Source organism: Patiria miniata, unplaced genomic scaffold (genome assembly GCF_015706575.1).
Source record: "Patiria miniata isolate m_02_andy unplaced genomic scaffold, ASM1570657v1 HiC_scaffold_7, whole genome shotgun sequence".
NCBI classification, from domain to species: domain Eukaryota; kingdom Metazoa; phylum Echinodermata; class Asteroidea; order Valvatida; family Asterinidae; genus Patiria; species Patiria miniata.
This window is the reverse complement of record NW_024037074.1, coordinates 36434859-36449046: the sequence shown is the minus strand read 5'-3', so window position 1 is coordinate 36449046 and position 14188 is coordinate 36434859. Positions and strand designations below refer to the sequence as shown.

The window sequence follows — 14188 nt, the reverse complement described above, 5'->3', positions numbered from 1 at the left end:
AGTCCAGAAATCGATTTGGAATGTATTTCAGGGCCCTTAAGGAAGCCTTCCAGCAACTTTCAAACAATTGCATTTTTTGGCCAAAATTGAAAAAAAAAACCAAGGGGTTAGCCTTACATTTTCAGTCAAATTTGGCCAAAAATTGAATTTTTCTCAAAACAAGGTAGAAATTCATCTGGATGCATGAGGAACACCAATCACTACTCTAACACACATAATTGTGAAGATTTGGGAAAAAATAGCCATGTTTTTTTTAAGAAACCAATTAACAATTTTGAGTGATTATACCTTAAATTTTCGATGAACTTCCCGTTTTTATAGCACATCTGTCCAGAAATCGATTTGGAATGTGTTTTGGGGCCCTTTAGGAAGCTTTCCAGCAACTTTCAAGCCATTTCATTTTTTGGCCAAATTGAAAAAAAATACAAAGGGTTAGCCTTACATTTTTAGTCAAATTTGGCCCAAAACTGACTTTTTCTCAAAACAAGGTAGTAATTCATCTGGATGCAAGAGGAACACCAATCAATACTCTCACGTGCATAATTGTGAAGATTTGGGCAAAAATATCCATTTTTTTTTAAGAAACAAATTAACAATTTTGAGTGATTGTACCTTAAATTTTCGATGAACTTCCCGTTTTTATAGCACATCTGTCCAGAAATCGATTTGGAATGTGTTTTGGGGCCCTTTAGGAAGCTTTCCAGCAACTTTCCAGCAATTTCATTTTTTGGCCAAAATTGAAAAAAATACAAGGGGTTAGCCTTACATTTTTAGTCAAATTTGGCCAAAAATTGACTTTTTCTCAAAACAAGGTAGAAATTCATCTGGATACAAGAGGAACACCAATCAATACTCTCACGTGCATAATTGTGAAGATTTGGGCAAAAATATTCAATGTTTTTTAAGAAAACAATTAACAGTTTTGAGTGATTATACCTTAATTTTTCGATGAAATTTCCGTTTTTATAGCACATCTGTCCAGAAATCGATTTGGAATGTGTTCTAGGGCCCTTTAGGAAGCTTTCCAGCAACTTTCAAGCCATTTCATTTTTGGGCCAAAATTGAAAAAAAATACAAGGGGTTAGCCTTACATTTTTAGTCAAATTTGGCCAAAAATTGACTTTTTCTCAAAACAAGGTAGTAATTCATCTGGATGCAAGAGGAACACCAATCAATACTTTAACACGCATAATTGTGAAGATTTGGGCAAAAATATCCATTGTTTTTTGAGAAAACAATTAACAATTTTGAGTGATTATACCTTAAATTTTCGATGAAATTTCCGTTTTTATAGCACATCTGTCCAGAAATCGATTTGGAATGTGTTCTAGGGCCCTTTAGGAAGCTTTCCGGCAACTTTCAAGCAATTTCATTATTTGGCCAAAATTGAAAAAAATACAAGGGGTTAGCCTTACATTTTTAGTCAAAATTGGCCAAAAATTGACTTTTTCTCAAAACAAGGTAGAAATTCATCGGGATACAAGAGGAACACCAATCAATACTCTCACGTGCATAATTGTGAAGATTTGGGCAAAAATATCAATTTTTTAAAGGAAACATTTACAATTTTGAGTGATTATACCTTAAATTTTCGATGAAATTTCCGTTTGTATAGCACATCTGTCCAGAAATCGATTTGGAATGTATTCTTGGGCTCTTTAAGAAGCTTTCCAGCAACTTTCAAGCCATTTCATTTTTTGGCCAAAATTGAAAAAAAATACAAGGGGTTAGCCTTACATTTTTAGTCAAATTTGGCCAAAAATTGACTTTTTCTCAAAACAAGGTAGAAATTCATCTGGATGCAAGAGGAACACCAATCAATACTCTAACGTGCATAATTGTGAAGATTTGGGCAAAAATATCCATATTTTAAAGGAAAAATTTACAATTTTGAGTGATTATACCTTAAATTTTCTATGAAATTTCCGTTTTTATAGCACATCTGTCCAGAAATCGATTTGGAATGTATTCTTGGGCTCTTTAAGAAGCTTTCCAGCAACTTTCAAGCCATTTCATTTTTTGGCCAAAATTGAAAAAAATACAAGGGGTTAGCCTTACATTTTAAGTCAAATTTGGCCAAAAATTGACTTTTTCTCAAAACAAGGTAGAAATTCATCTGGATACAAGAGGAACACCAATCAATACTCTAACACGCATAATTGTGAAGATTTGGGCAAAAATATCCATATCCAGAAATCGATTTGGAATGTGTTCTAGGGCCCTTTAGGAAGCTTTCCAGCAACTTTCCAGCAATTTAATTTTTTGGCCAAAATTGAAAAAAATACAAGGGGTTAGCCTTACATTTTTAGTCAAATTTGGCCAAAAACTTATTTTTTTTTAAAACAAGGTAGTATTTCATCTGGATGCAAGAGGAACACCAATCAATACTCTAACGCGCATAATTGTGAAGATTTGGGCCAAAATATCCCCAAAAAAATCAAGAAAACAAAACAAAACAATTTTGAGTGATTATACCTTAAATTTTCGATGAAATTTCCGTTTGTATAGCACATCTGTGCAGAAATCGATTCGGAATGTGTTTTGGGGCCTTTTAGGAAGCTTTCCAGCAACTTTCAAGCCATTTCATTTTTTGGCCAAATTGAAAAAAAAATACAAAGGGTTAGCCTTACATTTTTAGTCAAATTTGGCCCAAAACTGACTTTTTCTCAAAACAAGGTAGTAATTCATCTGGATGCAAGAGGAACACCAATCAATACTCTCACGTGCATAATTGTGAAGATTTGGGCAAAAATATCCATTTTTTTTAAAGAAACAAATTAACAATTTTGAGTGATCATACCTTAAATTTTCGATGAACTTCCCGTTTTTATAGCACATCTGTCCGGAAATCGATTTGGAATGTGTTTTCGGGCCCTTTAGGAAGCTTTCCAGCAACTTTCCAGCAATTTCATTTTTTGGCCAAAATTGAAAAAAATACAAGGGGTTAGCCTTACATTTTTAGTCAAATTTGGCCAAAAATTGACTTTTTCTCAAAACAAGGTAGAAATTCATCTGGATACAAGAGGAACACCAATCAATACTCTCACGTGCATAATTGTGAAGATTTGGGCAAAAAATATCCATATTTTAAAGGAAAAATTTACAATTTTGAGTGATTATACCTTAAATTTTCTATGAAATTTCCGTTTTTATAGCACATCTGTCCAGAAATCGATTTGGAATGTATTCTTGGGCTCTTTAAGAAGCTTTCCAGCAACTTTCAAGCCATTTCATTTTTTGGCCAAAATTGAAAAAAATACAAGGGGTTAGCCTTACATTTTAAGTCAAATTTGGCCAAAAATTGACTTTTTCTCAAAACAAGGTAGAAATTCATCTGGATGCAAGAGGAACACCAATCAATACTCTCACGTGCATAATTGTGAAGATTTGGGCAAAAATATCCATTTTTTTTAAAGAAACAAATTAACAATTTTGAGTGATCATACCTTAAATTTTCGATGAACTTCCCGTTTTTATAGCACATCTGTCTAGAAATCGATTTGGAATGTGTTTTGGGGCCCTTTAGGAAGCTTTCCAGCAACTTTCCTGCAATTTCATTTTTTGGCCAAAATTGAAAAAAATACAAGGGGTTAGCCTTACATTTTTAGTCAAATTTGGCCAAAAATTGACTTTTTCTCAAAACAAGGTAGAAATTCATCTGGATACAAGAGGAACACCAATCAATACTCTAACACGCATAATTGTGAAGATTTGGGCAAAAATATTCAATGTTTTTTAAGAAAACAATTAACAATTTTGAGTGATTATACCTTAATTTTTCGATGAAATTTCCGTTTTTTATAGCACATCTGTCCAGAAATCGATTTGGAATGTGTTCTAGGGCCCTTTAGGAAGCTTTCCAGCAACTTTCAAGCCATTTCATTTTTGGGCCAAAATTGAAAAAAATACAAGGGGTTAGCCTTACATTTTTAGTCAAATTTGGCCAAAAATTGACTTTTTCTCAAAACAAGGTAGAAATTCATCTGGATACAAGAGGAACACCAATCAATACTCTCACGTGCATAATTGTGAAGATTTGGGCAAAAATATCCATATTTTAAAGGAAAAATTTACAATTTTGAGTGATTATACCTTAAATTTTCTATGAAATTTCCGTTTTTATAGCACATCTGTCCAGAAATCGATTTGGAATGTATTCTTGGGCTCTTTAAGAAGCTTTCCAGCAACTTTCAAGCCATTTCATTTTTTGGCCAAAATTGAAAAAAATACAAGGGGTTAGCCTTACATTTTAAGTCAAATTTGGCCAAAAATTGACTTTTTCTCAAAACAAGGTAGTAATTCATCTGGATGCAAGAGGAACACCAATCAATACTCTAACGCGCATAATTGTGGAGATTTGGGCAAAAATATCCATTTAAAAAAAAAAAAAACAATTAACAATTTTGAGTGATTATACCTTAAATTTTCTATGAAATTTCCGTTTTTATAGCACATCTGTCCAGAAATCGATTTGGAATGTGTTCTAGGGCCCTTTAGGAAACTTTCCAGCAACTTTCAAGCCATTTCATTTTTTGGCCAAAATTGAAAAAAATACAAGGGGTTAGCCTTACATTTTAAGTCAAATTTGGCCAAAAATTGACTTTTTCTCAAAACAAGGTAGAAATTCATCTGGATGCAAGAGGAACACCAATCAATACTCTCACGTGCATAATTGTGAAGATTTGGGCAAAAATATCCATTTTTTTTAAAGAAACAAATTAACAATTTTGAATGATCATACCTTAAATTTTCGATGAACTTCCCGTTTTTATAGCACATCTGTCCAGAAATCGATTTGGAATGTGTTTTGGGGCCCTTTAGGAAGCTTTCCAGCAACTTTCCTGCAATTTCATTTTTTGGCCAAAATTGAAAAAAATACAAGGGGTTAGCCTTACATTTTTAGTCAAATTTGGCCAAAAATTGACTTTTTCTCAAAACAAGGTAGAAATTCATCTATGAAATTTCCGTTTTTATAGCACATCTGTCCAGAAATCGATTTGGAATGTATTCTTGGGCTCTTTAAGAAGCTTTCCAGCAACTTTCAAGCCATTTCATTTTTTGGCCAAAATTGAAAAAAATACAAGGGGTTAGCCTTACATTTTAAGTCAAATTTGGCCAAAAATTGACTTTTTCTCAAAACAAGGTAGAAATTCATCTGGATGCAAGAGGAACACCAATCAATACTCTAACGCGCATAATTGTGGAGATTTGGGCAAAAATATCCATTTAAAAAAAAAAAAAAACAATTAACAATTTTGAGTGATTATACCTTAAATTTTCTATGAAATTTCCGTTTTTATAGCACATCTGTCCAGAAATCGATTCGGAATGTGTTTTGGGGCCTTTTAGGAAGCTTTCCAGCAACTTTCAAGCCATTTCATATTTTGGCCAAATTGAAAAAAAATACAAGGGGTTAGCCTTACATTTTTAGTCAAATTTGGCCCAAAACTGACTTTTTCTCAAAACAAGGTAGTAATTCATCTGGATGCAAGAGGAACACCAATCAATACTCTAACACGCATAATTGTGAAGATTTGGGCAAAAATATCCATTTTTTTAAAGAAACAAATTAACAATTTTGAGTGATTGTACCTTAAATTTTCGATGAACTTCCCGTTTTTATAGCACATCTGTCCAGAAATCGATTAGGAATGTGTTCTAGGGCCCTTTAGAAAGCTTTCCAGCAACTTTCCAGCAATTTCATTTTTTGGCCAAAATTGAAAAAAATACAAGGGGTTAGCCTTACATTTTTAGTCAAATTTGGCCAAAAACTTATTTTTTTCTCAAAACAAGGTAGTATTTCATCTGGATGCAAGAGGAACACCAATCAATACTCTAACGCGCATAATTATGAAGATTTGGGCCAAAATATCCCCAAAAAATTCAAGAAAACAAAACAAAACAATTTTGAGTGATTATACCTTAAATTTTCGATGAAATTTCCGTTTTTATAGCACATCTGTCCAGAAATCGATTCGGAATGTGTTTTGGGGCCTTTTAGGAAGCTTTCCAGCAACTTTCAAGCCATTTCATTTTTTGGCCAAAATTGAAAAAAAATACATTTTTAGTCAAATTTGGCCAAAAACTGACTTTTTCTCAAAACAAGGTAGTAATTCATCTGGATACAAGAGGAACACCAATCAATACTCTAACGCGCATAATTGTGAAGATTTTGGCAAAAATATCCATTTTTTTTCCAAGAACATAAAATAACAATTTTGAGTGATTACACCTTAAATTTTCGATGAAATTTCCGTTTTTATAGCACATCTGTACAGAAATCGATTTGGAATGTGTTCTAGGGCCCTTTAGGAAGCTTTCCAGCAACTTTCAAGCCATTTCATTTTTTGGCCAAAATTGAAAAAAATACTAGGGGTTAGCCTTACATTTTAAGTCAAATTTGGCCAAAAATTGACTTTTTCTCAAAACAAGGTAGAAATTCATCTGGATGCAAGAGGAACACCAATCAATACTCTAACGCGCATAATTGTGGAGATTTGGGCAAAAATATCCATTTAAAAAAAAAAAAAAACAATTAACAATTTTGAGTGATTATACCTTAAATTTTCTATGAAATTTCCGTTTTTATAGCACATCTGTCCAGAAATCGATTCGGAATGTGTTTTGGGGCCTTTTAGGAAGCTTTCCAGCAACTTTCAAGCCATTTCATATTTTGGCCAAATTGAAAAAAAATACAAGGGGTTAGCCTTACATTTTTAGTCAAATTTGGCCCAAAACTGACTTTTTCTCAAAACAAGGTAGTAATTCATCTGGATGCAAGAGGAACACCAATCAATACTCTAACACGCATAATTGTGAAGATTTGGGCAAAAATATCCATTTTTTTAAAGAAACAAATTAACAATTTTGAGTGATTGTACCTTAAATTTTCGATGAACTTCCCGTTTTTATAGCACATCTGTCCAGAAATCGATTAGGAATGTGTTCTAGGGCCCTTTAGAAAGCTTTCCAGCAACTTTCCAGCAATTTCATTTTTTGGCCAAAATTGAAAAAAATACAAGGGGTTAGCCTTACATTTTTAGTCAAATTTGGCCAAAAACTTATTTTTTTCTCAAAACAAGGTAGTATTTCATCTTGATGCAAGAGGAACACCAATCAATACTCTAACGCGCATAATTATGAAGATTTGGGCCAAAATATCCCCAAAAAATTCAAGAAAACAAAACAAAACAATTTTGAGTGATTATACCTTAAATTTTCGATGAAATTTCCGTTTTTATAGCACATCTGTCCAGAAATCGATTCGGAATGTGTTTTGGGGCCTTTTAGGAAGCTTTCCAGCAACTTTCAAGCCATTTCATTTTTTGGCCAAAATTGAAAAAAAATACATTTTTAGTCAAATTTGGCCAAAAACTGACTTTTTCTCAAAACAAGGTAGTAATTCATCTGGATACAAGAGGAACACCAATCAATACTCTAACGCGCATAATTGTGAAGATTTTGGCAAAAATATCCATTTTTTTTCCAAGAACATAAAATAACAATTTTGAGTGATTACACCTTAAATTTTCGATGAAATTTCCGTTTTTATAGCACATCTGTACAGAAATCGATTTGGAATGTGTTCTAGGGCCCTTTAGGAAGCTTTCCAGCAACTTTCAAGCCATTTCATTTTTTGGCCAAAATTGAAAAAAATACTAGGGGTTAGCCTTACATTTTTAGTCAAATTTGGCCAAAAACTGACTTTTTCTCAAAACAAGGTAGAAATTCATCTGGATACAAGAGGAACACCAATCAATACTCTCACGTGCATAATTGTGAAGATTTGGGCAAAAATATCCATTTTTTTTCTCAAGAAAATAAAATAACAATTTTGAGTGATTATACCTTAAATTTTCGATGAAATTTCCGTTTTTATAGCACATCTGTCCAGAAATCGATTTGGAATGTGTTCTAGGGCCCTTTAGGAAGCTTTCCAGCAACTTTCAAGCCATTTCATTTTTTTGCCAAAATTGAAAAAAAAATACAAGGGGCTAGCCTTACATTTTTAGTCAAATTTGGCCAAAAACTGACTTTTTCTCAAAACAAGGTAGAAATTCATCTGGATGCAAGAGGAACACCAATCAATACTTTTTAAGAAAAAAAATAAAAATTGTGAGTGATTTTACCTTAAATTTACTACGAAATTTCCGTTTTTATAGCACATCTGAAGGGGGGGGGGGGGGGAAAACAATTTTTGAGGGATTTTACCTTAAATTTTAAGTAAGACAACAGTAAAAAGTTCATCTCAAGAAAACAAAATTATCTTTTGAAGCATCACAATTTATTATCTTATTTAGTACTTATAGTTCCTTAGCCTCCATTCTTTTTTTTTACATTCATTTACATTTGTACCAACCAACTCACTAGGAACGCTCCATTTGTGCACCCTTAACTGTAATTATTTGAAGAAGAAAATAAATTGTACTTTTTAAACCTTATCAACATGAAGCAACCCAATATACACAGTCCGCAACTTCCAAATTCATTACCCTAATTATACAGGCAGCGTACTGAATGAAATTAATTTATCAATAAAAATTGCACAGTTAGTAGTAAGCAGTGGGGATATTCTCAGCACCATTGAAAAACAATTCCTTTGTGATATACCATGATGCCATCCCTTGAACAAACGTTTCCTCCCCTATAGTTACTGCTTTTGACATGAAATATGCAGCATATAACATTTGCATTTAACGACCATGTTGAAATTGAAGCAATTACACCATGGCGCGAATCAGAAAGCAAACACAACATTTGTGATGTCAGTAGCCCTGCTATGCCCAGTGCAGTGGCAAAGAGTATTATCAGACCTTTCAAAACATTTTAAATTTGCCTGACTAAAAGGGTTTTGAAAGGTGAAATAGTGCTGGAACTTTGAAACTTTTCGAAAGGTTTCGGAAGGTGAAGCAACTCTGTGGGCAAATTCAGTAAGTTGCATTTCAATACCTTTCGAAAGGAATTGAAAGGTGTGGTAGTGCAGTAACAATAAATTCTGGAGGATTTTAAAAGCTCCACCATTTTTTTCTCCTCCAATATTTGCCAGCACCCAGATTTTGAGGTGTTTTGAATGGTCTAACTACAGGAGAGATGATACTCTTAAACTACTCTACTGAAGACAATCAAGAAACACAATAGCCATGAATGCAAGGGGCGGCCATGGTAAGAAATATATTGAATGTTAGATCTATTCCAATGTACAGGTCTTAGGTTTATGACATCAAAGTCAGGCATGCAACCGAGAAGCAACCAATAAAAAAAAGAGGAAAAATCAAGCTTTACAAGATTTTATACAGTGTTGTTTCCCCAGTTTTTAATGATGTAAGTGTGAAGTGAAAAACGAGGAAATCGGCTGATCCGAGGCAAAGTTGCATCCCTGCAAATTTCCTAAACTTCTGAAAACTGATATTAACAACTTTGGTTTCAGATCAGATAGATTTCAACTCGGAACATTTTTGTCATGAAGCTTCTTCCATTCCTGATTGGTATACAGAATTTTGATGACGTCCTACTCACTGCGTCATAATTATTGTTACGTCAAATTGAATGGCAGCAGAGTTAGCAAAAAGTAAATATGAATGTATACATTTTGTGCGCAGCTTTGGGCTGAATGCCACTCAAAAAGCAATGCAGCGGAATTCCATATAATAAACTAATGATCTGTATTTAAAACTGTGCAGATGTTTATAAGAATTTATACATTCCGGAAAAAATAGCAGTTATGAATATTCAATTTACCCCAGAAGTCTAAATGATAAAGTCTATATGTTTTTAAGGGAATTACAAATCAGGCTTTTTAAGTTTTGACTGTTTTGTGTTTGCTAGTGTCTACAATCTGAAGAGGTCTGAAGATAATTTACTTCTTAGTCCTATAATAAAATTAAAATGAAAGACAATGTTCTAAAGCTAAAGGAAAGTCATTAAATAGCCTACAATAGTTTTAGAGATTGAACATAATCATGGAAGTATTTGTATAACTGCTATTTACAACACAAGAATGAACCATTATGGCATGTCATCCATTCAATTTTACCCTAAGTTCAAAAACAACAAAATAATGCAATCTTCAAAAGCAAAAAATTGTCAAACAAGTTTCTGCCATTAAACTTACTAACTAGCGAACGCCATTTACGAAATCTTGGCTTTGTCTCCAGCTCTGTATCCAGATCAAAACATTTTGAAGGCAGTTAAAGTTAAATTTTGTTTTGATGAAATATCCAGCTCACTAGGTTCATGACATGGGAGATTTGACAGTAGACTGGTGAATCTCCAATGTCATGAGCCAATTGAGCTGGATATTCTCAAGCTAGGAATGATCCCATTCTCAAAGCTGATATAGACTCACATTGAGTTGAAATCATGGAACCAAAACTTGACTTAATTCAAGGTTTGGTAAATGCCTTAGTTGCTCCTTACATCTCCTTACATATTGAGGTGGTCTTAAACAAATTTAATTACTGTTTACAAATACAAACAAATTACAACGAAAATATCTTGGAATTATAAAAGAAAAACGCTTGTTATTAATTACAGAAGAATTGCACAATAATTAATGAAAGAAAAAGATAATTGTTGGGATTTTCAACAAATCGTTTTTGTTTAACAGTGAGATGTTTTCTGAAAAATACCTAGTGTGGAATTGTTTTTCTTTTCACTACGTAAAAGACACAGCAGTATTTATTGCTTACCAGTGAAGGCTTCCATATTAATAATACAGGCTAAAATTTGGCTGGTAACCTGGCCACATTCACATGTATTTTAAACGAAATTAGAAGTTAGGAATGACTTCCGCTAGTTCAGGAATATTTTGAAATTTCTGCATCAAAGAAAATGCATCTAGGATGTTGTATGTTCACAAACAAGCACCCATTTACACTGAACATGCTAAAGCCCAAAAGAAATCAAATCTAAGATGTTTGCTGCATGATTTAGGAAAAAGACAAGTTTTGAAGTTGATGTTGCACTGACTGTCTGCAAAAGCTATCTGCTGCCCTCGCTTGGACATCTGATAATAAACCCAAATCTTGGCTTGAGTGTGACATAAAACAGTACGTAACGTATGGCCACTAGTGAAATGGGAATCAAAACAGATGCCCAACACTATTCACATACTATACATACATGTACATGTTTGTCCGATGCAATGCATTATGTATTTCATTATTTATTACGACCAGACCACAATAATGACAGAGCTCAGGGGAATGAATTAAACAAGTTAACTGAACATAACTGGCCTCACATGAAAGAGCATTGTGAAATTACACTGTGCGTCAAGATACAACTCATATATTAACATTATGATATTCCCAAACGCAAGATTGGTGGTTACTTTTTTTAGTTTAAAAAAAATTATAGTTTGATTTTTAAAACATTTGTTTATTGACATACATAATCATGAGTTACAGAACTCTTTACAGTCTAGCTCTCATATTTTTTTCTTTTAAAATTAAAATCAATATTATGGTTATTCAGCAGTCACATGAAAAAAAAAGTATTTTAAATAATATTCATTACAAATAACGGTCATACAATTAACATTAACAGTACTACTCCAGATACGTTGCTGACTACAAGATTGACGGTGCAAATAGTTGACAAATCATTGTTCTAATGTAGGTGGCACACTGTATTTCAACATGAGTTATTCAAAAGAAAATGTTCTTTGAACGACTTAAGCAGAACATTTAACCTAACCATTTTAAAGTTGAGTTAAAAATTTCGTCTTGATAGTTCCATGGTTCTCTACAACATGAACTAAGGTACTGTACATGCACTGGTACAACCACCGTACACTAATGTTTTTTTTGTCTTTCTTTTGTTTTTATTTACAATTCTTTGACACCAATAGAATTATTGCCAACATCAGTTGTTTTAAAGGCGCATTTTATGCAGTACAATGGTTTTAAGAATCAGTCTTCTGAGTTGATATTCTACACGCACAAAAATAACACTAACAATTTTCTACAAGTGTGCTACATAACATATGGGTTCACATTTTAGTTTTTACTTTTAGAAGTATGAGAGAACATATATTTCTTAGTTAGAAATTCAACCCAGTGATTAAATGTGAATCCAAATATAACCATTTTTTTTATTTAAAAAAAAAAGGATTGTTTTTTTAACCCTCAGCATTTCTTCCCGCACATTTGCTCACAGTTGGTAACCTATGAAATGTTACACTTGTTTGACATGCTCACCTTATGGAGAAGACTACATCAGTAAAGAAATCATGACATATGAAAAACCAGCTCAAAATGATTAATTTTTTTCTCGCATGGGAGATGTCGTGATATGTAATTTATTGTCTGAAAATCGCATTTGGTAATAAAGGAATGTTTGCACAAGTACTTCACAAATAATGTACAACCAAAGAACAAAAAATATCAGCTTGGAATGATAGATCAACAAAACAAATAACATAAATATTTGACAATATCAGTTTGTTTCTCTTTTCCATAAGCTTTACATGATTTCAACACAACTGTGTAAAATTGTTTGAAATCCAGCTTAATCCAACAAAATCAAACAGAAGTCTTATAAAAAACAAGCACCTGCCGATCATTTTTTGGGGGTGGGGTCATTTGTCCAAGTCAAGAAGAATTCCAATACAAAATCAAACCTTAACTGACCAGAAAAAATAACAAGAATGCAACAAATGAAACAGGAATCCACTGCATTTTGCCATTCACTGCATTGATTTTGAAGGCTAATTACCAGTTCTGGATCCCAAAATAGTTAAACAGATTTAAGTAAAATTCAATCAAATTCCCAAGGAGTCTAAAAATTTCAGATTTTTGTTGGACTAAGCAGTGTCTGTATATAGATACCATTGGGTGGGTGTTCCTGGGCTTGACTCTGAATACTTATCTGTGACCAACACCCCACTGTACACGTATAGAAATGTGGAAAAATACTTGAGGCTGGAAACAAATGGGCCTCGCTGTCAAATGAGCTAAATTCAATTAACAATTACTTGCTACACTAAGGTCATGCAGGACAAATATATGTTTTCATGCTGATAGACAGTGAAAAGTTTGGGGGAGTGGGAAGGGGGGGGGGGACACTGAGGGCAAGCACACCACAGCATATATTTTGCTTGCCCGAAATGCAGTGACGTGAACGCAATTCAATTTTGAAATCAGGAATATAGGGCACCAGACTAATGACTTTTGCCAGCAATAGTGCAATGGCTCGTAGTGCGATATGGCTCGTAGAATAACTCCCCTGGCAGTTTTTGCAAGAAACCTTCCCAAAACAAAATTGATCAGTACGCAGAAATGAAATGGCACATTCTCTGTACTATAACTCCCAAGGGACATCACGTTTCATGTTTACATAAGAAATAGTGGTTTGTTGTACCTTCCTCAATCCTACAAAACCCGGTGGATTTTGAAGGATTTTGAAGGATTTGGAATGTTTACACTCGAACAAGATGGTGAGCAATATGGACTAAATGTACCCAATCAGAAAAGACCACGCAATACTTGAGACCTGGACACTAAAGTACTGCATCTATTGAAATCATGCAAATTCAGTTTTAGGATTCTTGTGAATTCGGGGTGAATTGAGGTACGCATGCATAATTGACCAAAGATGGACCTCATGATCATTTTAAGGATTGTGATCTTTGACAACAAACAAACAATGGAAGAACATGGTGCTTATATGCTGAAATGGGTGGTTACCAAAATGTCTTTACTGTACTTCAAGACAAGAAACTTCAGAGCAGTCAAAGCTAAATAAATAACAGCTTTCTTACAGTACCGGGTACATTATGCAATATTCATTTTACTGTACCACAACATTATATAAAATTCTCTTAAATATACACAAATGATCCAGTCATCTGAAGCAATTCACCTAGGGCTCCCCCTAGTGTCACTGGATCGAACAGGTGACTTGGGTGGTTTGACAGCAGATGCAGCGTTCGTTCATCGGTCGCGGCGGTATAAGGTCCAGCTCCTCGTCGTCGGGGATTTCGTCCAATCGGAAGCCGTCTTTCAAAAGCTGCTGTCTGAGATTCTCCGTCGTCTGGTGTTGCCAAAGAAGTGGGAGAAAAAAATGGGAAAAGCAATTATTTGACTGTCAATATAAGTTGGGAAGGGTTTTAAAATGAAATCAAGGTCAGATTTCTTAGATTTTCTGAGCCACAGAATTCTTAAAATTGTAAGTTAAAGGTAGGGTA

General features: G+C 33.7%; 1 protein-coding gene across 1 annotated transcript in view; it reads right to left on the bottom strand.

Moving 5' to 3' along the window:
* Positions 1-9470: 9470 nt before the first annotated feature.
* LOC119744794 (protein FAM219A-like) overlaps positions 9471-14188 on the bottom strand; it is a 55237-nt gene continuing 50519 nt past the window's right edge. Inside the window, exon 5 of the mRNA XM_038220931.1 lies at positions 9471-14034. Coding sequence (XP_038076859.1) covers positions 13882-14034 — 153 coding nt within the window. The 3' untranslated portion in view covers positions 9471-13881. The remainder of the gene's footprint in view (positions 14035-14188) is intronic.